The sequence below is a fragment of the Charadrius vociferus genome, unplaced genomic scaffold (assembly GCF_000708025.1).
Source record: "Charadrius vociferus isolate BGI_N301 unplaced genomic scaffold, ASM70802v2 scaffold39, whole genome shotgun sequence".
NCBI classification, from domain to species: domain Eukaryota; kingdom Metazoa; phylum Chordata; class Aves; order Charadriiformes; family Charadriidae; genus Charadrius; species Charadrius vociferus.
The window spans coordinates 3930819-3956519 of record NW_009650188.1 but is presented as its reverse complement, the minus strand read 5'-3'; the positions used below and the strand labels follow the sequence as shown (position 1 = coordinate 3956519).

At 41.3% G+C, this 25701-nt stretch overlaps 1 protein-coding gene across 1 annotated transcript; it reads right to left on the bottom strand.

Annotated features, from left to right (window-relative positions):
* On the bottom strand, positions 1–23835 carry KLHL20 (kelch-like family member 20). The gene is made up of 11 exons (XM_009892832.1): positions 23775–23835; positions 15828–16401; positions 11597–11755; positions 10354–10448; positions 9016–9131; positions 8452–8635; positions 7114–7257; positions 6757–6890; positions 5800–6008; positions 4031–4137; positions 1–1938 (listed from the first exon to the last, which is right to left on the bottom strand). The coding sequence occupies exons 1-11, from the start codon at positions 23795–23797 to the stop codon at positions 1854–1856; spliced, it is 1830 nt and encodes a 609-aa protein (XP_009891134.1). The 5' UTR covers positions 23798–23835; the 3' UTR covers positions 1–1853.
* Between the last annotated feature and the right edge of the window lie 1866 nt (positions 23836–25701).

Below are 25701 nucleotides of genomic sequence, written 5' to 3'. Positions count from 1 at the left end.
GCATAAAAGAAATTTATTAAGATAGCACTATTTATACAAGTTACTCATGCTAGAAAAAAGCATAAATGATACATGTAAACATTTGTTTACAGAATACTTGTTTTCCTTGTAAAGGTGCAAATGATCTTCATATGTAAACACAAGAATACCGACCTTTAGGGGAAAAGGGGCTTTTAAAAAAGTTTAATGACCCATTTATTACTGTAGTGTAATTTTTACTATATTCAAGCACATTAAAGTCTGAGTTACATGAATCAAACTATGACGTTAAAGAACTTAAGATGTCAGCACTGTCTTTTTCATCCCAAGAATCTACAGTCATCTTACTCTTTTAAAGTCAGATTTAGTAAGGTCCAAACTTATATCAGGTGCAAAAGGCCATTCTTTCATAATAGACAGAAGTTACAGTACAAACATATCAGAATCTTTGAGTCTAAAGTTCCTCCTTCCTCTCCCCCCACCCCTGGGTGCCTCCACAGTCACCAAAACATGACAGTTACTCACAGTGCCAGCAAATAGTCCCTCCCCTCCAAACTTTTTAATGAGCCTCATACCTTTCCCTGTTTTAGAACACACAGGGAAAGTACATAAAAAAAAAAAAAAAAAATCACTAAAAGGGAGGATACCATCTCATCATGGTCAATGTTTCACAACAGGAATTCTAAAGACACAGACAAGAGGCAGGAGGGCAGCTAAGATGATGCTGGTCTGAGCTTTTTTCAGCGGGAGCTGACTGCAGGTCTGCCGTTCTAGCAAGAACCTGAGAAGTGAGTGTTGATCTAGGCTAGTCAGAAATAACAGATACCTGCATCCCAGCTTCAGACAAGAACTGATATCTAGCAGGCAACGTGAGAAAAAGGTTTTTATAAGTAAGCAACAACTAGTCATTTCTAGGTTGACATACAGGGGAGGGGAGAGACAAAAGCTGAACTTTTGTACCATACACTGTACAGTAAAAAGGCATCATTTGAAATCCTTTTCACTCTCACCCTTTTTGGGCACTTCACTGATTCAGTCGATAGATGAGAGTTCCAGTTCTACTTCTTGCCTCCAGCAAGACTGAAAAGATATTCAGGGCACCCATCCTCATAGCTCTCCTGTACTCTAAGAGACCCTAAAACATACCACAAGGGTTGGAACCACAATAGCTGGCAGGACGTAGCCCTGCCCTAACCACCAGCTTGTCAAAACTCAAATCGCACACGCACATATACATATATCTTTAAAATACATATATATATGCACACATATATATGTATATAAAAAGCTGGAATTATCGCTGTGAGCGATACAAAGAAAATACATGATACAAATTAAATGAAAAAATAAATATACTCTGTGCACAGAAAAGCTTCTGTGCAAAGGTGGCACCTTGCAGGTCAAGTACTTTTTTGAAGCTCTCTGTAAATAAGGCAAAAGCAATGTTTTCTGTATCACTTTCCTCTTTCACCCACCACACAGCTGCCACATCCACTGCTCACAGCAGGAGGGAAAGCAGGAAACCCTCCTCATTGCCAGACTCCCAGTATAGCACGTGGTCTCTACATCAGCATTGTTTACGCTACAATAACTTTTACAGTTTGGTTTATTCAGAAATGTAGACTATTTAGAAAAAATACGGACATAAGCAACACTTATACTTTTGTCCAGTGGTTCCCTGGAGTCTGACAATGTGGTCTCCCATCGGGCACACTCACAGAAGTCATTTTTATAATTCCATAGAAAGAGTCACTGGCAAAGAGTTACATTGGATCTAGACCGTGCATACTAGAGCTGCAAAGAGGTCCAGTGTCAACAAGTCTCTTCAGTTTTTCTAGGAATGAGAACCAAGGGGTCTCCCTCCCTCTTGATGCTTACCATATATGGGATTCACAGTGTGTCATTTTGATAACACCTACTCCTCCTCCCAGCCGCCGATAGTTCATGCCACCATACAACCTGCAAAGACAAGGTTTCAGTGGTCACACTGGTTCAGCTCCTTCATGGAGCTACCATGGGGAAGACTGTGCTTACAAGGGCTGGTTCAATTACACCACTGTTAACATCTGGTTAAAGCAGAGCATGACAAATAAGTTGGGCAGCAGTCATTTTATATACTTCCAAGGTAAACAGCTGTATTTGCTCATGCCTTTCTCTCTCAAAATAGAAACTGCTTCTCATTTTGACACCACAGTTTTCTGTTAGTTGAGTGATCACTTACTTTTTCCCTGTCTGCTAATGTGCAAGATAGAAAAGAACTTTGCAGGCTGCAGCTGACCTTGGGCTACATTTTGGGTAACACAAGAGCAAGGATAGGTTTGCTACTTACAATTCAACTAGTTTCTTTTATATTTCCAATGCCCTAAATTCAGCTGATATAACAAAGATGTAACACACCCCAAGCACCATCTGTTTCTCCAAAATATGTTATTGAAATGGTGCCTGCATTTCATATGGAAATCTGATCCCTATAGACGCCAGCATCCTACTCACTTCAGCTGCATATTCCCCTCTGTGCCACTGAAGTCTGCTGGCAGAAACAGGAGAAGGAAGTTCTTCAAACAACTCCCACCAATGCAATTTGTTAAACCCAAATTGCATCAGAAGCATTTCTCAGTCAGGCTACACACACAAAAAAAAAAAAAAATATCCTTCACAGAGCAAGAAGTTCAGTGAACAAAAGAAAGAGAAGGCCATAGATGTTGATCAGCTGTACTGAATGCAGTGGGAGAAAAAGCCCACAAGCTAATACCTTGAATAACCTCCTAAACTTCTGTGAATGCTAGTCTAGGCAGCAACTTCTAACTCTAGACATCTTATTACTGTTACTGTCACTGAAAGTAGCTGAAACCATGCAGCTAATGAATATGAAGTACGTCTTACTCTCTACTCAAATGGTCCTCTCAGCAGTTCAAAAGGCACTGTCGATAACTCAACAAACAAGGGAAAGTTCCTCCACTGCTTCTGATGACAGCTTATCTCATAGGGAAAGGGTTAATCTACTAGTATTACTAGGCTGGAAGGAATAAAGACATTAATTTCTTCCTATTCCCCACCCCTGCCAGATTACTAAAGCACCAAGAATACAGATAGGAGCTTGAAATTTAATACTAATTAGATTTGGGAAGACACAAAGCAATTGCTTTCAAGTGTAGTTATGACTAGAAAAGAAACAGGAAAAATAGCCTTTCTGCTCAGTACACGGTTTTGATCAGCAATTTCACATTATTTCTCTCTGCTTGTAAATCAAGATTAAATTCTTCTAATTGATGTCTTGCAAATTTAAAGGGAAAGAACATCATATGTTTGAAGTGTTCTGTTTGAGCTCCTCAAAAAGGATTTGGAAATCAGAGTCTCAGCTTGAAAGCAGAAAATGAGTAGGTCGAATTCTACATCACGACGAATTCTACAACACGACTGTGAGCTCCTTCTTAGCAGAAGGCAATCTTAGTTTTATTGGGAAGCAGAAAAGACTCAGCCCAAAATAAACAGAAGGGGCATATCTCTCTCAATGTGTTCCATTTTTGTTACGTTCAAAAGCAGCACTTAAAAACAAACCAGGTTTTGGTACGACCTTTTGCTTGCTACCCAACAAGCCTGATAAATCATTTATTTTCTCTGGGTCTCAATAACCTATCTATACACCATTTTCCTACCTGCAAAAGATGCAATGAGATTTTATTCATTAAGTGTTGATTAAATCTGTTGGGATACTCAGATGGGAAAACTATGGAAAACTTGCATTTTACTTAAAATCAAGTCAATGGCTGTAATTCAAGCAGAAATCTGCAAGAAAACATTTCTCAGCTGCCATAGTCATAGAGATAGGGATGCTGTAGGTAAATGGCATATTGGGATATTTTTCAAAATGTGATTCTCTTACTTTCATGAAAGCCAACAAGCCACAGTGTGAATATTATGTGTGGCCACCACACACGAGCTCTTCACTAGGCTGTACATCACATTTCTAATTTGGCTGGGACGGCTCCAGCTGGGTGGCAGCATCTACAGCTGGAGATCACTATTTGCCTGCTTCACAAACTTAAGTTACCTCCATGTGTTAGCATCTGGATCAAACACCTCAATGGTCTTCAAGTACGTTGTACCATCAAAACCCCCCACAGCCATCAGCTGTCCATTCACCACTGCAAGGCCAACCTGAAAAAACAACCACCACAGATAGTAGCTATAAGCTGGGATGTCCTGAAAAGAAAGATTAAAATGCAAATATTAAAAAAAAAAAAAGGATTTAATAACCATGTTTTGTGAAAGGCAGTCTGCAACAGAGGTTTTTCTGGGGAAAGAAGGACACAAAAAACAACAAGACATTAAAAGTTATGTCTGCAACAGAGGTTTTTCTGGGGAAAAAAGGACACAAAAAACAAGACATTAAAAGTTAAATATATATCTCAAAATAGAGACTGTCAAAGAAAAAGCAGAAGGTTCCCCTTATTACCTGCTACAAGAACTAGAACTGCTTGCGCGATAATAGATACATGAGAACCTAAGCCTTTATCAGACAAAACCTGCTATGTCCTGGGCTGAAATTCTTGACAAAGTATGACATCAGAATATCTACCAGCCTACAGCCTGGAACACTTGCTTAAACTAGAACCATATATAAACGTCTGGCCTACTCCTTTCAGCCCAGAGCTTGGACCGTCTCTAAGCACCTTGGCCTCCAGAGCCTTTCTATTTTGTCTTTCTGCTGAAGCACAAAATGACTGAAATCTCAAACAGTTCTGTGGTTTAGGAAGATCACTTCCAGTGAAAACATCTCATGGCATAACAGAGAAAAGATGACAAGAACACAATGTCAAATGGTCCTTGTTTTTTGGCTTTGAGCAAGTTAGAAAGAACTCAGGAGGGCTGCAGATACAGATGCATCTGTTTAGCAGTTTCTACAGAAGTTCCTGAAAAGTCAACACCTAATCAGTAACTAAAAATAAGTGTGTTGGACAGTGTACTACATGCTTTAAGGATGGAAATAAATATATATTCTCTCTCTCCAAAAGCAGTAGTTGCTCAAATTATGATTCGTACTTGCCTCACCAGACACTGATATACTAACGTACAGAAAAAAAATTAATCCACTCTTTACTATATAATCCAGTATCCAACGATAAATATTCATAACATTTGTATCTGCCCAAACATGATGACTACTTAAAACACTACATTAGTCTTTTGTTCTCATATCTACAGAAAGCAGGAAGATTAGCAGCTGATGAGAACATGCCATTGCTCCCCATATTCAGGATTTGGTGAAGACAGGCAATGTACCAAGTGAAAGCCCAGAAACCCTGTTCCCACACATATCTCAAGGCAACAAAAAGACTTGGCTGGATGTTTGTAGCTAAACACATACTTGCCCAGTTTCCCAGCTCTTTGTTTTGAGCAAATAGGTATGTTCACCTCCTAATTCAACCTGAAGTGGACTGCAGGATGAGACTCAGGTACTTATTTTGATAGTGTTCTCTGGTGGTATCCCATACCAAGTATGGCTACTTCAACAAGTAAAAACCTAAAAAATGTCTTTGTTTCAGCCCTAAGTAGCTGACTCCATATAAGGGATCAAATCTATTAAAGAAGACCCTCAAATGACTCCGTTTCCCCATCCTTATGGCATGACACAACCGCTACTTCAATGTCTAGTCTTGCTGAAGAGCTCTGAATTTTTGCAAAGCTTTCACCTCATAGAAGAAGAGAGATGAAGGTACAGAGGAAGCAAGAGAAAAACTTCACAAGATGACACTTCTACCATGTGCTCTCACCATGTGATTGTGTATAGTATAGACAAGCAAACCAAGCCAAACTCACTCCACTTCGCCGGGATGTCATGGCCACAACAGGAGACCACTGGTTGGTTCGAGGGTTGTATCTCTCAGCACTACTGAGCTCTGTCGTATCATCTCTGCCGCCTACAGCATATATCATGTCTTGGTATACTGCACAGCCCAAGTGCTTCCTCCTCGTCCCCATGGGTGCAATTGTGTGCCAGCGGTTCTCCTGGGGATTGTAGCGTTCCACTGCAGAGGAAACGACACTTCTTTGGACAACAGCGCTGGCAGGCAGTGGGGGTTACCACTTTTGAACCTCCATCCAAAGTATTTCTCAAGCTGTAAAGAGGCTACAATTTTCACACACCAAAAATATGACGAACCAGTTTGTTATATCTCACTCTAATGCTTTTCTTTAATAGAACACTTGCGACTATCTCTCCTATCTCCAGCCCTACACAGTCAATCACATTCAATATCTTGACTCAAGAGCAAGCTGGCAATGCTACAAACTGACCTGCATTATCATCTTGCAGCAGTTTTACTCTTTGCACTTTCGTTCCTGCAGCAGAAAAGGGTGACTGCAGGAAAAAAAGATGCGCTTGCAACTGCTATGCAAATGATCAAAGTACTGTATTCAGGACACACTGCCAAATGCAGCATTGAGAGAAAAAGAAAAAAGAAAGGAAAAAAAAAAAAAAAAAGAAAAAGAAAAAGAAAAAGAAAAAGAAAAAGAAAAAAAAACACTCCCAAAAGCAACATTGAAAGAAAAAAAAAAAAAAAAGGAAAAAAAAAAAAAAAAAAAAAAAAGGACTCACAACCAGGTAATAAGTTCACAAGCCCGGAGAGTGAATTACTGTCTGGCAAAAATCATATTTAAAGAAGAAAAAACACTGTTAACTGATCACTAAGATATTCGACACCAATCTGGGAACACTAAGGACAAACAGGAACAAGGACAAGTGCTGACTGCAATAAGGGACAGCAAAAGGCATACCAGTATTGAGAGGAGAAGTCCCATCAGAGCCTCCCACAGCATAGAGGAAGCCCCCTAGGACAGCCACTGCAACTCCCAGGCGCCTGGTGCTCATGGAAGCCACTCGAGTCCACTTATTTTCTTTGGGATCATACCTGGCAAAAGAATAAACACCAAAGCTTAGTGAAGTGTTGACATCTTCACAAAGGGGCAGGAAGACTGACCTTCTTCTCTCAAAACAAAAATCCCCACAAGATTTGTACAGTACTTACCTCCTCTCCAGTTCATCTGCATCAACTGCACCTTCTAAGAGACCCTCTTCTCCCTGTGCCCCACTTTTTTTTTTTTTCCTCTCTCCTTCTTCCAATTAAGAAGTACCTTTCCACAATGTTGAGACAAGAGACACCATCCTGGCCACCCACAGCATAGAGGTAGCCCCCAAGAACTGCTACTCCAACACTGGTCCTGCAGGTGCTGGTGGGGGCCACATCACTGCTCCACTGATTTGTCTTTGGATCATACCTAGAAAAAAAACACCAAAGCACAAATTACTTGTCTAGGTATGCTTCAGACTCTCCCATGCTTTGGAGCTACTAATGCAGTGAAACTTGTCTATCTTGAGCTTAAACTGCAACACAGCTATTTGTAAGTTGGATAAAACCCCTGAAGTGATATAATGCATCCGATGTTATTCCAGGGATCTTCAAACCGCAGATTGAGATGATTCAAACTGAAGATCAAAGGTTCACATCGGTAAGACAGCAGGTTACCAGGGACTGGCTGACATGTGGTAACTTGCACCTACGCAAAGAGCAGCAGCCAGAGTTACTCTGCTGTATGTTCTCTGCAGTTCACACAAGAACTCAGCCAGCACTGGGACCTGCACTTCAAGACAAAAGATGAACGAAGCAGATGCACTTGGGAATCCAGAGACAAGAAAATATGGTGCGTAGCAGAAAATTACAGAACATGGGAGATGCAAGGCTAGGGTCAGGATTTGAGAAGTTGGGAGTATGCAAGGAGATGCACAGGAAGAAGGAGAGGCTTAAGGATAAAGAAGATATTTGTGTAGCTCATTGGATTTGTTACAGGGCCAAGATTTAGAGTACTAGGAGTGCTTGAGTCACGTGGCTTTTAGGCATAGGGGTTGCCATACGTAGCTTCCAGCAACAGGAAGCTTGACAAAGCTTGTTTGACTTGTGTCTGTCACAGGTCTAAAACTGACCTATTTCCCTTCTTCTGCATAAACGTTTGCAAGGTTCCTTAATTCTCTAATTACCACTCCACAGTAAAATTCCAGGATCTTTCCCTCAACATCTAAGAAGTACTTACTGTAACCTCACCTTCCTCAGCAATGCTAAAAACAAACCAGCAATCGCAAAGAAGGTTAACCAGGATCATCACTTCTCCCATCAGTTATACCCAGACCCATCTCTTGCATGTGTCTGCCTTATACCAAAGGCTACATCTTGTCTCATTAAGCTGGGGATAACATGACACAAGCTGTTATGCGTGAAGTCCTAGTTCAGCAGTAAACCAACACAATATCGAAGGGGTATACAAGAGAGGAGGAAATGTAGACAACATGTAATAAAAATGTCAGGGTTTCAGCAGAACAAGACCACAGCTGGCCAAATGAACTCATTTTTAAGAGGCTGCACCCAGGTTTAAACATTCAGAGTTAACATCTTACACATTCGCCTTATGGAGACCTACCTTTCCACACTGTTAAGATAAGAGGAACCATCATGGCCTCCCACAGCATAGAGGAGATCATCCAGAACACTGACTCCAACACCACAGCGTCTTTTGCTCATGGAAGCCACCATCCGCCACTCATTGGTTTGAGGGTCATAGCGCTCAACACTGGAAATTGCATCCCCGCTACACCAGCCCCCCACTGTAGGAACCAAACACAAGAAATAGCATCATAATAATGCACTGAGCTCACATACTGTATGCGTGCACGGTACAAATAATCCCTCCAGACTTTGTCAGCCTTAACCCAGTAGCCCCATCTCCGAGTTACTCATTCTGAGGATTATAATTAGAAGACAGAATGTGATTTTCAAGAGGATTAGCATAAGTTTGGAAGTACTGTGGCATTCATAGCACCAAAGAAATCACACAAGTAAGAAAGCATAATTTAACTCAAATCTCCAAATATTAGTGCAGAGGTCACTTCAGAAACATGTTGTAAAGACTAGCCTTACGGAAGCACTATCACCAGAAAACCCAGGCTTGAGTCTCCTGACCTAAGCCAGCAGGAGCTGTACATACCTGCAAAGAGCACTTCTCCACAGCGGATGGGTTTTCGCGGTCTAGTTCTTGGTCCTTGCATCAGTGGCCGCTCTTGGGGCAACAGCAGATAATTTTTAGCTTCATCCACTAGATCTCTGTGCAAGACAGGAAAATATTAATGCCAAAAGTTAATTTGATACCAGTCTCAGGAGAAGGTATGAATCAAAACCTATGGCAAGAGCAGCCAGCACTAGTCATGCACTTCAGGTATTCACAAATCACGTAAGTGCATGAATAGCTCTCGTTAAAACGTACACTGTCACCTAAATACTCATCAGCTGTTTACAAGTCATTTATACAGTGACAGCAGTAGACCACTATCAAAAGTTCGCCAGAGTTAATAATAAATACTACTTGCTATAAAGACTGATTAAAAGAAAACAAAACTGTGACGAGATTTGTCATGCTTACTACGCAAAAAAGAAAAAACCCAGACTGCCTCAAGCTAAAACTTAACAGTCAGTTGTTATACCTAGGAACAAAACAGAGTTGAAAAGCACACAAATACATAATACACACACATCACCAATAGATGGAGATAGTACCCCTTCTGATGAATATTTTCTCCATCAGCTCTGGCCAGCTCACACTGTCCATCCATTCATGACTTGCCACCTGGACTAATTCTAATATTCCAAACCCTTGAATAAAACAAAAAAAAGAAAAAAAAAGTCCTCCTTCCCTCTACAAATGTGGCATTCCCCCACTATGAATGCTTATTCAGGAAGAGAACAGTTTAGCCTAGCCTCTGAACTTTTTTACATTAAGCACAAGAAAAATTGCGTGCTTTACAAACGATACAGAACTCGAAAGGTGAGACTCATACCGTAAGAGGAGGAAATGACAGTTTCCCTGTGCACTAGCATCGTGGGAAATAGCAGACTCTAATCCCAGAGTCCCAGTCAGTTATCAAAGTGCAGACTTTTTACATAGAAAAACTACTTTAAGTCCTAATGAGGTCATGAATGCCATGCAAGTGGTAAGCTGTAATGAAAGGTTATGATGACAGAAACAAAAAACATGACATGGAAAACAATACACTGAGGGGTATTTTACCAACAGTCAAACTGTGCACTAAAAATTTACTATTTCACTGAAAACTTGAAAGAAGAAAAACACTTCTAGGGCACACTGTTGACTATTATGCAAATAGTAAACACTTTTTCTTGCATATCTTCTCCTCCCTATTTCAAAAGAGGAAATTGTGAGATATCACCCATTTACCACTGACCAATCAGCACAGTGTTAGAGAACAGATGCAAGTAAGGCACCCAAATATAACGAAATCCAATTCTGTAAATAAGTGAGAAGATTTACCGGCATTCCTTTTTTTTCTTAATAAGCGGATCAGAGCCCACTGTACCCACAAGAAACTTGGGACTCAGAAGCGGTAGACGGACATGCTGCAGGACCTAAAACACAGAACAGAACATATATACCCACAGAGATGTAAGAAGCCAAATGGAAAACAACAGTGGCTAACAAGTTTTGATAAAGAGTTAATAATTCCTCTGGCAAATATGCACAGTCATTTACACATCCAAACTCTGGCATTCAAGTTGAATGCAGCTCATCTTATGGCACCTTTGCCTTTTCAGTACATCAATTTAGACACCCAGCAGAAAAATCAGTCTTTGAAAAGGAGCAATCCACTGGATCTATTAACAGCTGACAACAAGGTCACAATTGAAAACAAAATTACAGATGTCAATACATCTGCCTGAAACACTAGTTTAGTTAGAAGTTTTATCAACCATTGAGCTCTCTAAATGTGACTGCTATTGTGCAGTAACTGAACAATAACAAGTAACACACCTTTCACAACAGCTTAGAATTTAGAGGCGTAAGAAGGTATAGACAGAGGGGCCTAAAAAGGCACAGAGTTATAAGAGCATTAAGAGATACAACAGGTTGGTATTTTTTTGTTCGGTTTGGGGTTTTTTTAAAACAATTTTCAAAAGCTTTCCACTAAATAAAGTTGCATTTAATGTCTACTTCCAAAGCAGAAACACTAAGGCAGGCAGACTCTCACCTCTTTTGATCAGAAAGCCCGAGACTTCAGAGGCTTTCCAGCTGACAGCTTTGTCAGAATGGGTGCGTCTCTGTGAAATAGCTCGGCTTAGATGAAGCATCATATTTCAACAAAACCATTCTGACAAGCTCCAGTATAAGATCGTGAGGGCTGAGGCATAAATCAAACAGCAGAGCTTAAAGATACACCACAAATGAAGACAAGCTTTCTCTTATCCACTATCTTTTTTATACAACACTCAAAGCAATGCAGGCAGGTTTGTCTGGACAGACTACTGGAATGATCTAGTTTAGCAAGTCCTACCTGGAAACAGTTCAACAAAGCCCCTATTGAAGGCTCTAGCCACTGCACCTTCCAGCCTAGATGAAGGGAAAGTGCAAGCCACCTAACACAAGTCAAAGTCAGAGAAAATTACTGTGGCTTTGCGTGCATTCGGAACTCAAGACACTGCTGTAGCACCACCATATCAGCCCTTATCACTCTTCCCCTGGATAAAGCGATCTCAAATGTTACCATGCTCAAGATTACCTGTGGCAGCTGGGGTCTTCTCTCCTGAATGCTGTATTTCACCCAGGCCATCACCGCATTGAACACCTGCTCTTCACTGCGAACATTTAACTCATCGCTGGATATAATGTCTATGAGCTGATTGGCAGGGAGCAACATGAACTCCTCACTCTCCATCACCTGGTTAAGTGGAAAGGAAAAAAAGTAAGTAAGGACAGTGGCCAAAGCAACACAGCCATTCGCTGCTCCAGCACTTCAGCGCAACTCTAAAGGGGATACAGTCCACTTGAATTAGACTCTAATAGACTGATCCAGCCAAGTTCCAAATACCCATCAATGTTTTGACATCAATGCATGTGAAGGGTTTGCTGCATGGAGCAGAATGCAGGCCCTAACAACACAACAGACACCTTAAATGGGAATACAAGTGAAACGGCATTTTACACAAAGCTTTTTTGTAGGACACTTTTAAAGTGTTAAACCACAGAACACTGATCAGTTTCAAAATTTAGGGAAAACAAAGCCCTTCTTTTAAATCAGTCTCCTTGTTTGACTGGTCTAATATATAAAGCAGAAATAAAAATGTTACATAGGTGATACATACGTGATTGAAAAGCAGTATTGAAATAGAGAGGGTCTATTCACAAGAAATCCAAAGCAGACCACAAAAATAAGAATATCAGAAACAAGTTACCAGAGGCATTGTAGAGAACATGGAAAGTCTTCCTGAATGCCAATTTGTGGCAGAACAGAAAATATTTCAGGAGAGGGAGATAGACTCATTTGATCCTGCCTCTTTGCTCTAAATATATACATAGAGTATGCACAAGTCCAGATGCACTTAAGAGGGAATCAGAGCCTCCTAAGGCCCTAAGGACTGATCTCTTGTGAAATTCAAGCCATCGACAATCTTCAAACATGTTAATTCCTTCAGTACCCAAGATAGCGACAGAGTTTCTCAGGAGGCTTTAGCTGCCACTGGAGAACCACTCATACCACACAGTACATGTGAATCAGCCTGTGACTCTCTTCAGAGGGTACACATCTCACGCACAAACCACATCTTCTGCACTAATACCAGGTAGATGGGAAAGATGCAAGAAATAGAGAGAACTGCAGAAATTGTTTGATTGATAACTGCCAGCTCAGCTTCACTACAGGCACACCCAGTCTGTAGCCTGTAATCTGAGAGGTTCACTGACAGAAATTCACTGAATATTGGCTTGTCCTTATCATTTGCAAACACATTAGGATTCCAAGACTTATTTTATGATTTCAGCATAAATGAAAGAAAAATATATTCTTTGGCACTATCATCTCAAAAACAGTCAGCTGTGCAGTCCTTCTAACTACCTAAAGAAATTAATTAAGAGCACCGAATGAATATACAAAAATTGCCAAGTACTGACAACAGCAAATATAGTTAAAAGGAACAAAACAAAGAGTGAGATCAGTTACCAGACTTCAGTCTAGGATGCTGTGGGCTTTCAGGGGCAGTAAGAGCCACAGCAAGGTTAGCCCACGCATTTCCTAAGCCTTATGAAAAGAACTGGGTTGGTCATTAAAGATTTTTACCAGCATTTTTCCACAGTCTCCCTCCCTTCTACATAGACTATTTTATGTCTAAACTTTACCCCAACAGTTTGTAAGTGCAGCCTCGGACTCTGAAAACAGAGCGTCTGGAAATTTATGAGTTAAGGACGGTCATCCAGACTCTCCCTTCCACTCTCAGAAAATTCAGTTGCATCGATGGCCTCACAAAACTCAAATTACTGGAAGCACTTCTGCAAACCAAGTTATTGCTACTATGCAACTTGTTAGTTTACATAGTAAAACAAATAATTATTTAAAATGCTTTGGCTTATTTTGTCTTAAGTATCAGGACACTAATAATTACCTGACTAATATTAATGGTCTATTTGACCTACTTGCTTACTAACAAGAATTGGATGGGCTTCATTTCCTCTACAGCATTCATGTGTATTACTGCTTTTACAAAAAGACAGAATAAATGTCAGAGTATACAATCTGGAGTGCATTTTTTGTCTGTTGATACAAAGTACAAGTTGTTCATCCTTAAGTATATTTTTTCCCTTCACATAGATGTCAGAGACCAAACAAAAAAATACCAAAGCTGTTTGTTCTTATACAGCAGAGTTGTTAATAGAACCATTTCACATTACATGCTCAAGATTCACTAGGGGTTTTAGGCAACAAATTAAATTGAGAGGAATGTAAAACTTGGAAAAACATTTTACCAAGAAGTTAATGATGTAATGCAGCAATACACATAAAAATTAATAGAACTAGAGGTTAGCACAGCAGAAGACATGAAGCAATTCAGACTGCATTCAAGTAACTGCATGGGTTGGCCTGATGCCTAGTGCTTAATATTTTACATTGCCATTCACTAAATTCCCATCTCACATTTCTTTTTGCCAGCTTGAAGGAATGATGACGATACAGCCTCTGCAGAGAAAGGCAAATTTTTTTATCAGTTCTTAACCTCCACAGTGGAGGATAATTAAGTAGCCAAGTCACTGGCTTCCATCAGGGACTACCAATCCACTCTCCAGATGGAAAACAACAGCAGAACAGAACACAATCCCAACAAGCAGCACCATTAAGATTGTCTGCAGAGAAACAGTGGAAGCAAAAGTGAACATTCAGGATGAAGAGCTGCAAAACTCCCAGGGCACTGGAAGGGACACAAAAACCTGCCCAGGTCAAAGAAATAGTGCTCTAATTTAAGCAATTGTTCCAGATGTCATGATTCAGTTAAGTCAATTATAATTTGCATCATCTTTGAGGAAGAGAGTGTTTTGTCAAGTCCAAAACTTCTGCCTTTGTATGCTTTAACAGGGATCAGGAAGACAGGAAGCTGTCTTCAAGGGACTGCAAAAGAAAAGAACCCCACAGCAAGCAGCTCTTAACAGCCAGCTGCCTGTATTAACGCTAAAACATTTTAAAACAAAATTGTTATGCTGTTAAAAAGTTATTTAGAGGCTTGTAAGCATGCCCTACTCATGTAATAACAAGAAGAGCACAGATCTAACCACTAAAACGACCAAGCACTGAAAATAAACGACCATCTGGTTACCATCCTGCTCCCCAAAAAAAAAAAATGCAGAAGAAGAGAAAGCACAGAGCACACGAAATGGCCAGCTAAAATGTAGAGCTTTTGGGAAATCACCAAGTTCTACAAAAAACAAGCTCTCATCTTAAACAGCAAGTTCTTTTTCTAGTCTTTATGGTTAGGAAAGAGGTATTTAATTGCAACTTTTAGAGTAAACCGATGTCGTGTGTCTACAGTTAGATACCAAGGATTGTCTTCAATGTGTCTAACAATCAAGTTCAATTGTGCTTGCTTCTGCTCGTAAGTTTCTTAAGTATCACCTGACTGAAATTAATACAATTCCAAACTATTTCCTGCAGGGGAAAAAAAGTTGGCAAGCTGCAATAAATCACAGCACTTAGATACTACCGCTTCTCTGGGCAAGCTGAATTACCATCAGAAGTTGATATTGGAGTTACCCACTTTGGAAAGGATCTACCTGTGAAGCAGGTGGAAAGAAGAGATTTCTCTGCAACAGGTTACCTGTTCCAGGGGATGGAAGAATGCAGTTTCTGGAAAAGGCAAGAGACGAATCTCTCTAGCAGGGGAACAGACCTTCATGTTGAGCGCACTCCTAGAGAGTAGCTGTTTCCAAAACATGTGCAAATTCTTGCCCTTCCAACCAGCGCTCAGGAAAGACACCACTTAGAAGCGCTGAGCTCCCTTCTGCATCTAGGTGTTAATAGTTAAGTAAAGATCCACTCTTCTCAGACTAAACTCAACATCAAGTTTTTTGGTTCTATTCATGTGTTGTCCTTACTTTAACACCTGTCTCCCCTCCAATCATGTAGAATCCAGAACATTTGTGAGAGTAGAACGTCACACCACTGTACAGCCATGTCAGATATAGCACCAAACTCCAGCTACGTCTGCAACCCTGCCTTCCACATAGCACTCACCACACCAATCTAAGAGAATAAATGCTGCAGATGATATACAAACCACCAGTGCAATGCCACATCACAAGTACCTCTTCACTCTTTCTTCCCCAACTAATGTCTGGGACCCATCACTATTAGGACACACAGCAGATGTAGAGGCAGGATTAGGAAAGAAGCACAAAATGAGAGTTGCCACGGCTCTCACAGGACCCATTCACACATACTATACCATGATTCCAGCATGCTAGCTTCTTACCTCCTGGAAATTATGCTGTGTGAACTTGTCAGCAATCCTCAGCAGTTCACGGCACGAGTGAGTGTCAGCAAAAGCTCGGATGCCCAGGCAATTGGAAGGGTCCAACTGTCTCTTAAGGAACTCGCAGCAGGCCTCCTGGATCTCGGCCAGCTGGAGAAGGCAAGCAGCTGGCAACAAGGTCTGGACATTTCCTTCTTCCACAGTGATCTGAGAGGTGTACGCAAAGTCAATCAGCAGTTCCATGGCCCTTTCATCGATGTCTCTGATCACAACTTCCGTCTGCCGACTCTCTGCCAGCTCCCCAGTGAACATGGCTCGGAAGTAAGGGCTGCAGGCTGATAGAATCACCCTGTGGGCATAGATCTTCTTAGCACCGACTACGAGCACCACATCGCACAACTCCCGGTGCTTCCGGAGAAGATTGATGACTTCCAAAGTTTGTCGAGGGTGCTTGTCAGAGATATAGGGCATGCGAGCAGGCTGCGGCACCCCTTCTGGCAGCTTGTTAGGATCTCCGAGTGTGCAACGGCTAGTCACATCCATTCCGGTCTCTCCTGGTCGAGTACTGGTACACCTGCAGCGAAGGAAGCCATAAGACAGGGCCATCATCAACTGATCTACCACCATCAGCCAAAGCTCTAGGGCTCGCACCGATTACGAGCGCAAAAACAGCAGTGCCCGTAGCTCCATGCTGGAACGTGGAGACAAGCACATGATCACGTGAAAGAGGAATCTGTCTCAAACTAAAACATACCTAGAAGTAAACAAATGCCAGCTTGCAACAGACTTATATTTATACCTATTTTTATATGCTTTCTATGACACACAGCTGTAATATCCAACTACAAATATTTATTAACTGAACCTCATAATAGCCTTGTGTGGTAAAGAAGTATTACCCCCATTTCATAGAGAGTGACTCAAAGCAGAGATTAGCTGACTTGCCCATTGTCACTTGAGTTTTCTTTGACAGAGCTGGAGATGGATTTCCACTGCAAAGAATTCCAGCTGCATGATTTAACCAAACTTCTCTGTTCTTCTACCAATGTTTTTTTATAGGGTCGCTCATCACTGTGATAGCTGAATACCTAAACTGTCACACAGACTTCAGTAACTTAAAACAGCCTGCAGCCTACCACGAGTACCTTTCAGGTTCACAGAATATCCATTTAACCATCACCTCTTCAGATATTTTTGAATTACGGAGGCTTCTGACTCAATCCACCTTCCCTGACATGTTTCAAAAGAAGGTTAATCTTTCCCAAAAATGGCAGACGAAAAACTGCAGAAGGCAATCAGAATTATCAGACCAACCAGGTAAAAGTCAAAGTAATCAAAGCATCCATGACTATCGGCCTACCAAAAAAGGAAAAAAATAAAGTCAAGATTGTAACCTTAGAGAGGAGGAACCACTTGAGAATATATAAACCAAGTTTCTGGCACAGAGCAGGAAAAAATGCTATCTTCCCAGCTCCACGTGGGCCGTTCTAGCTATCTGATGTCCTTTTTTACAAAAGTTCAGGCGCCTTTCCTTTATCCCTCACATCCCTGAGCAGAAGTCAGCTCTGCCATGGCTTAAGTGCAATACCCCTCTGCATGGCAGCACGACAATGCTGACAGATCATGCTTTACACCATGTATGCTACTAACTCAAGAGAATGGGAATGCAGTATTGCCCTGAGCCCTTCTGCAGGGACGAACCAAGATGACATATCTCACACCTCACTTTGTAGAGACGTCTGCCTACACCCCAGGCTTCAATATCCCGTTATGACCAAAATCAGGGCTAAACAAGAAGAATTAAACCCAAGTCTATTTTCAGCAACCAGACTAAATAAGCACATCAGTGCACTCGTAACTGAGATGCCATTTTGCATGTTTCAAGCATATGTGAATTTCTGCCACATACCATATGCACAATTATTTAAAAAGATGCATCAGCACTAGTGATATATCAATTACTATGAAAACAAACAAAATATAGGAAACTATTGTCTCTTCTTACTTCAAAGGAAAACCATCACTTAAGAGAAATTAAAGCATACTGAGCAAAATATCAGAATACTGATGGTTATGAATTATCCAATGAGTGTGCTGGCTGTCGGAGACACACTGGAAGACCCAATACATCTTACCCATTACCAGCTTCTCTGGTATACTGGCATTTGTGAGCTGTCACTACTTCTCTTCCTTCATACTAAGAGTTAAAAAGAAATCTAACGTCGCTTTGCCATTGCTCAATGTATTTTGCAGCATGCTTGAAGGAAAGAATTAAAAAAATAACTCACATCTTTTCCTCTCATTATTATGTCAAACGCACTTTCTAACCACAGGGAAACCAGTCTCTTTGCAGCAGTTCGAATTATTCACTTGCATCTTAGCCTGTTTTCCCATTCCCCCCACACCCTCTCCTTGATCATCATATTCAGATGTTTCAGACCATTACCTCTTCCTCATATCTTAGTTACACAGATCCAGCTGGGTCTCCCCTCTGGGTTTTGCTGCTTGCTCCTGTTCAGCCTCTGCACCTTAAATGCCTTGGTTTTTTAATCCTTACTCTATCTTTTTTATATCCATCACCATTCTCCTTTTCTGACACCTCTGACAAATCCTTCTGCTGTTATACTGCCTCTCACTCTCCTCCACCCACTCTTGTCCCTCACAACCCAATTTCACCTTGTGGGGTTTGACAACCATTTTCAAAGCTCTGCCAAGTTCCTCACAAACAATGCAGCTAAACTCTCCTCGCAGCAGCACACGCAAACTAAGTTTTATGGTACCCCTACAAAAACCCCAAGAAACCTTGGCTAAAGATTAATTTACCTAATTGACTTACTTTCGTAGTCCTTAGCAGCTGAGGCCAGAAGGTAAGCAATTTAATCCTTCCACCAAGAGATGGAGAAAGGTGGCAACAAAAATCCCCCCGTAGCGTCTAGCTCTCGCTAAGCAAGCCAAATGGATTTTATTGTGCATTAGAGGTTTCAAGCTATGTCAAACCAACCCGTGGGAGAAAAAAGAAAAAATAAGAGCCCTATTAAGACATATGCTGTAATAATTTTGGACAGTTTGTCTTGACCAGGCTGTCAGTCAAAACATCTAAGCACAGAACAAGCATTCTTCAAATAAAAGCACATTTCACGTAACTACAGATCACAAGACACAGTCTATGTCCACGACAGGACCTCCTTTTGGATAGCAGAACACCTTTGTTACGCCTGTAGGCTTTCCTCAAAGACGACTCCCACTAAAAACAGCCCTAAAGCAGATCTCAAAGAGCTTTCTGGACTGCCACAGGTTCTAACCACAAAAGGATTAGATCAAGGGTAAACCGCCACAAGGTACCTTGTCAATCCCACCACCCAAAACTCTTTGCTGACAGAGAGCAATGGGGTGGACTATCTCACACCATGTGATTAGTTGGCCAGGTTTAGGCAGTAGTCCTAGTCCTTTGTAGACAGGACAGAACAGGATTTTTCTGCCAAAATGAGATTCTGCTGAATACATCTTTAAGTTAACTAACAGAAAATTAGTCCGGTTAGCAAGAACTGGAGGCAGTCCTGCATTGTTCCCACCAGCATTTACCTGGGTGCCTGCATTGCATCCAGCCTCCTTCCTCCAGGAGAAAAAGTGTTGGTTAATGATTAAAGAAAACTGAATGGATGGAAAAAAGAGTAATAATCAAATTAGCACTCCTGATTCATCCACAACTTATCTCTGGGTAATGCAGAAGCTAGTGATCAATGGGCTTGGGAATTTCCATACTGGATCAAACCAGATGCTTGATGTTAAGCACTGTGGGTTGCTGCTAGGCACACTAGTGTGAATTAAAAGGACACCGTCTGATGGCATGTGTCTCCATGAGGATAATAATTTAACTGCATTATGTGTGTATTATGCATATGTATGCATAGAGAATGAAATGATGAGTCAGTAGCTTAGAGGTGTGAAAGACAGAAGGCAGCACTTGATTCTCACATGGCAGGCTAGCTGCCTCCCTCCACACACGCAAAGCTAAGAGCTGCTCCTGAATACTCAGGGTGATTAAGAAGGGCTGAGGATCGGAGAGAAAATGTGTATGCAAGGATAAAAGATTCACACTCAGCTATGCAGATATTCTAGGATTAGCTTCCACCAAAGTGCAGGGCTGGGGAAATCAGCAAATACAATGGGATTAAGAAAGGGCTGACAAAGGATCAGGTTTTGTAGCTCATTGCTGAAAAGTACAAATGGGAACACAGGCAGTCTGCAACACTAAGTCAGCTAAATAAATAGGCTGCTTCGCCTCCATTTTATTCAGCTATGCTAGTTCCCTAAACTTTATTCATTAACACAGGCATTTGAGACATCCATCCTTAGAGCTTATAGCAGCTTCTTCCAAAGTTCAAAAAAAATATCTAATAATACCTATCTAAGATACAGTCATAGAGCTCCTTAACTTCCAAGTCAGAGTAGCCTGCATTTTTTGTTTAAGATAATGTATGTTTTAGCATGAGATTACAAGCAAGCTTTAATACAGTTCAGCAGAAAACAACAGGCTGACCTAAGGCCCATGAAACAGAACAAGTCTCAGGCTGAAAACATCAACTGAAATCCAAAATCATATATTGCTTTAGGGGATTTCAGTAGCAATGGATTTTAGTAGCAAACGAAGAAAAACCAAACCGGTAGTGATTTCTGTCAACATCTCGCTTTGAATTTAATGCGTACACAAAGAAAATATTGCCTATACTCATTACAGAACTGCTAGAACAAAAATCTTTGATTTGGCCCAGCCAAAGCTGAAACCTTCAAGTGACAGAAGTGACCACCGCAACACTGCCAACTAAGTAAATGAAAATGTTGAACTGTAGCAATCAATACTTTAGGAATTAGTTAGCTAAAAGTCTAATTATTAGTAAAAATGCCACTGACTCCTTTTCTTACCTAGACAGCAAGGTTTAGGTATTCATGCTCAATGAGGCTGAGGCTATGAAAACAAACAGATAAACCTGACTGAAATATTATTTTCTATTACTCAAAAGGAGAACAGCAAGGATCTGGTGTACATGTTCCTGTTTACATTGTTTAGTCTCATTTTCACAGACCAAACCCAGAAAACTCAGTTTCACCAAGAACGAGGATGTCCATACATAGAAAGATGAGGTCATTACTGGAGTCTTCCAAAACCTTCCTAAGCCAGTTTGTCTTGAGCAAGAGCTATGTCCAAGCAATTGGTTAACACCCTGAGTGCGTGTGAGGTCCCCAAGTGCACAATCAGGACCTGCAGCCTCTCCCCCTCAGCGGGGTCTGACTGCCCGTGCTCAAGCTGGCTCTTACACAGCGCTGCTGTAACCTGGGATCAGGTTGCCAGGAAAAAGCTGGGTTAGAAAGAGCCAGGAGGGCCTCCCCACTTTGCTTGGGAGCTGCCCAAGGCCTCGTGCCTGGCATGAGCTGTGGTAAAGACACACCTGTAGCTGATCATGTACCCTGCTGATACTGATCTGCTGCACTGGCTTCATCTCAGCCCTTCCTCATCACTACGGACTTGCCTGATGAGCACCAGACTCTTAGCTGACCCTGATCATCAGAGCTGCTCTTCCCTCCTTGATCGCATATTGTGGGACTATGCCCTTCACTGGAGAGGTGCCCTCTGCCTTGCTTTTACCTTCAGCAAAACAACGTTCTCTTGCTGCTGCCTGACAGCAAGAAAGAATAGCCTGCCCCAACTATCACTTAATTTCTAATGCAAGATAAATCCTGTTTGAACATCCATGCATTTTCTCTACTATAATCTCGACAAGAATAGCTGCAATGCTTTTTCTGTTCAAATTGTACTTCTCATCCTCTGAACGCTCTACACATTTGATACCAACTCACCATGTTTACTAATATGGTACTGACCAAGTCTCACTCCCCTCTTTTTGCAGTATCTAACAAGACCCTCGCATGTGCTATTAAATGGCTGCAGAGCCCCAAGTAAAAGGATAAAAGGAAGTACTCCACCATCTGCTTAGCTGGACTTCATAGGAAGATCTGAGAGCCTGAAATCCAATCAGGAACCTTTTATCATTTTCCGCTAAGACACGCAGTAGAATAACAAACAGAAATTTTAACAATCCACACAGAGGCCCTTAAAACATGCAATCATATTCAAGAACTGAAGTCCACAGCTCACTATAGAGATGTGCTTGTCAGGCTAGACTGCAGCAACATAATACACCTAGGCACAGAGGTCAGCTGTAAGGTTAGTTCAAAAGTAAAGCCACGTAAATACATCAAATGTGTTATCCATGCTCTACCATGGCTTGCCAAAGAGGGAAGGAAAACAAAAGGTACTAAGAGGTCTTGTCTGCATCCATTATCCAAATAAAATTAAAAAAAGAAAGCCTGAAGTGCCAGGATCAGCACCATAACAGAAGACCTCTACTTCTTCAGCCCAGTGCTGTTGTTCACCACTAACACTACCTAGTCTGAGTAGCAGACAGAACTTCCACAACAGCAAGTCCAAGGCCACAAACCCATAAAAGACATACGAACTTCAGCACTTTAATGCTCTGCCTCAATGTGACATGCAGAAAACAGACAAAAATAAATTTAGGCTCTCAATTTTTTTCCATTAGGAACACAGGAGAGAGAAAACAAGAACACAAGCCAAGCTAGTCATCAATTTTACATCATTTTGCAAAATCTTTTTGATAAATGGAGTACAACATAAGAACCTGAAAAACTGTGGTTTTATATTGGTTAAGATTTAAACAGTCTCCCTTGTGGAAGACTAAGATGGAATAGAGCACGTCTGCTACTTAATCTGTCTTAGAGAAAAAGGAACTCACTTTTAAAGTCACATGCAGCTCCTCACTGTCTAAACCACATTTCTTATCTTGGCAAAAATATTGAACAATACATAGCCCCACTGATGCCCATATCATGTCCCAAGGTTTACTCATTAGCTTAACTGAAGTCGCGGCACAGTGGTTTTTTGTTGCGCTTGACAGGTTCATTTAATTAAACAACATAGTGTCACTCTTCAAGGGTTTAAATGACTATTTATTTCTTACCTCCTTCCACAAGGCAAAACCCAGGCTAATGGTTTCTGCAAATGCTGTAGCTAGAAATACTCTACATGTTCATCTATGGTTTAAATGCCTTGCCTTCTCTTACGTGACTTTACAGAATTATCCATAATAGAAACTTCTCTACTTTCAACATCCTAAAGAGTGCAGACAGACTAAGCAATTTTCATGGTTCTCTTTACTTCATTTAGTGTTGTAGAACTTCAGGAAACTTTGCTTCCACACAGACTGTATCACATACAGAAACGTATCTGCTGTTAAGTTTTGCCATGGGATTGCCATCGGATAGTGAAAAGCAACTAGAACTAGCAGACAATCCTGTTTGCCAACCTGTCATCATGCTGATTTACTCTGACAATTTTTTCTCTCTCTAACAGATAATGTTTCTGACATAACCACAGCAAGAACTCCCCTGAATTAAACTTCAGCTGCATCTTCAGCTCATTAGAGCTGAGGCAGCTGGCATCTGTAATTAGAAAAGGAAATCTCCTTTTCACCCAAGACCTCACTCCATCAAAGGGACTAAACTCCTTTAGTTGAGGGAAAAATAATGCCACTTAGAAATCAAGTTTAAATTTATTCCCAGGAAGTTTCTTTCACACAATTTGTATACCTAGGTAATTTGAAATATGATAGTAAATGGGCGAAGCAGGGGGGTTGTGGAGAATTATGATAAATGAATATGCTGTTAGGAAGACAAGTTAAAAGACATCTGGTCTTGAAAATACTGAAAACTAAATACATTTAAGTAAGGACTAAAGATGATGCTTTATATTCTAATTCTCCTAGCCAGACCTTAAAAAAAACCAAAAAAATTATAGTCTAGGCACTTATGAAACCAACTCACATGATTTATCATATTTGGATAAGAGGACAATTGTTTTTCAAATCTTACCTGCGCATTGGCTTTCCGTCCATGCACCGTGAAGAGAAGCCTTCACCCTATGCTTCAAGACCTGATCCAAAAGAAAAAAGGAAAAAAAAAAAAAAAAAGTGATATTCTGCAGCAAGAGAACCTTCTCTTCTCTCTTCAGTCTGGCTCTAGGACAACAGAACTGACCAGATCCAGGTACTAACATGCCTTCAAGCTCTTATTCAGCTATAAAATTCACAGCCTAGATTAACGATGTCTGGATTGCAGAGAATAAAGCAGAAGAAAATGTAATCATCATTAAAAGTAATTTCATCACAGATGCATAATGATTCTTTAGGCAAATGGAATACACACATCATAAAGTCAGTAAACTGTCTGTCTCCCTGAATCCTTAAAATTGTTCTACCAAAGTGGGGGGGGACACAAAAGGTATCTCAAGTAACAGGGTGCTCACTCTCACTCCTTGCTCGGAGCCAGGAGGTCTCTCTCCCTCATACATTTACCAGAGATTTAAGGCAGGCAGGCACCTAATAAACAGCACAGCACTGCTCCACAGCTACACTGCTGAGCCAGAATTTGATGTAAGATAAAACTTGTGTCTGGAAATTGAAGATAGCATCCCTCTTACCTCTGGGGTACACAGTTAATAATGGCACTAGATCTGCAAAGATTAATGATGCTGCCTGATGCTCGCTATACTTCCATTCCAAATATTCATTTTCTGAGAGGAGTAACAGTTGCAAACTGCACAGGCCTTCCATATTCAACCACTACCTTCTAAGTCTAATGTAGATTAACCCTTTTACAAGGGCATCACTCATCCCAATTTCATTTTTAATGACTATTCAATTAGGAATCAATTTAATTCAATCATTCTTTAAAGCAGTAAGCCTAACTTTTTGTCATGTATTAAAAGAACAGAAGAGTGTTCTGTCTCCATATTAACATTCACAGACTTCTTCCCATCCAGAAACGGAGTGAGAAATGGGAAACCAGTGAAACTAGGGAAAGCGGTGACAGAATGAGACTGAGCAACTCTTAAAATAAACACAAGTAGCATTTAAAATAGAAAAACTTAAATTTAGGAAGACTAAAATAATTTTTGGAAGACTGAGATTGTCAGATTGGAGCCCTGCATCCAACAATCACAAAAAAATTTTGGCACAATTTAAGTTAAACCACAAAACGTTTATAGCTTTATCTGGCTCCATGAACAAGCACCTTATTCGATATGCAACATTCTCCAGGTACATTATCACAGAAACACAAACGAAGCAGTTCGCCAGTTAATGAAGAATAAGCTCAGACTTGCTGTCCTCCACAGTTGCAAATTACGTTCCTGCAAATAAAGAAAGCCAATTCCTCCTGGTTAGGGCACTGCATACCAATTTAAATCCGAGCTAGGACTGCCCAGCCTCTCTCCCCGATCAGATCGGACTCAGCTACCGCTCCTCTCGCCGGCGTCGAGGGCTTCCCTGGAAAAGCGAGCCTGGCTGCTGCTGCCGCGGGGAACACCAGGTGCCCCACTGCAGAGCAGCACCTCCGCAACCGCCCGTGTGCAAGAACACATTGCAAAAGCCGTTCCGACCACTTAGCACATGGCAGGGAACGTGGACGATGCTATTCTTAGACCCCTGATTACATCAGATTTAATCTCCTTAAAGCCCACATTAAAAGTCGGAGGTGGTGGTGGAAATAAAGCCAACAACATTTTGGTCCAGGATCCTCGACTTAGTGTTCTCCACGGGACAGCAACTGGGTGAAACGACGGCTTTCCCAGCAAAGCGTGGCCCTGCCTGTGGAGCACCCCGCAGGCACAAACGGGCTCTCCGAGGCGTGCGGCCACTCCTCCTGCGGGACGAACACCGCTCCCCTCCGGCCCCCCTCCCCGGCAGACCTCACGCCGCCAGCCCAGGGCGCACAGGGCACACCGCCAACCCACGGCAAG

What these genes read in the sequence shown, in the direction of transcription:
- KLHL20 (XM_009892832.1), bottom strand. Translation starts at nt 23,797, where the DNA reads ATGGACGGAAAGCCAATGCGCAG. An exon ending in TGGAGAAGTGCTCTTTGCAG is followed by an intron (nt 8,636 to 9,015) that starts GTATGTACAGCT and finishes TGGTTCCTACAG; the next exon opens with TGGGGGGCTGGTGTAGCGGG. An exon ending in CCAGATGCTAACACATGGAG is followed by an intron (nt 1,939 to 4,030) that starts GTAACTTAAGTT and finishes TTGTCTTTGCAG; the next exon opens with GTTGTATGGTGGCATGAACT.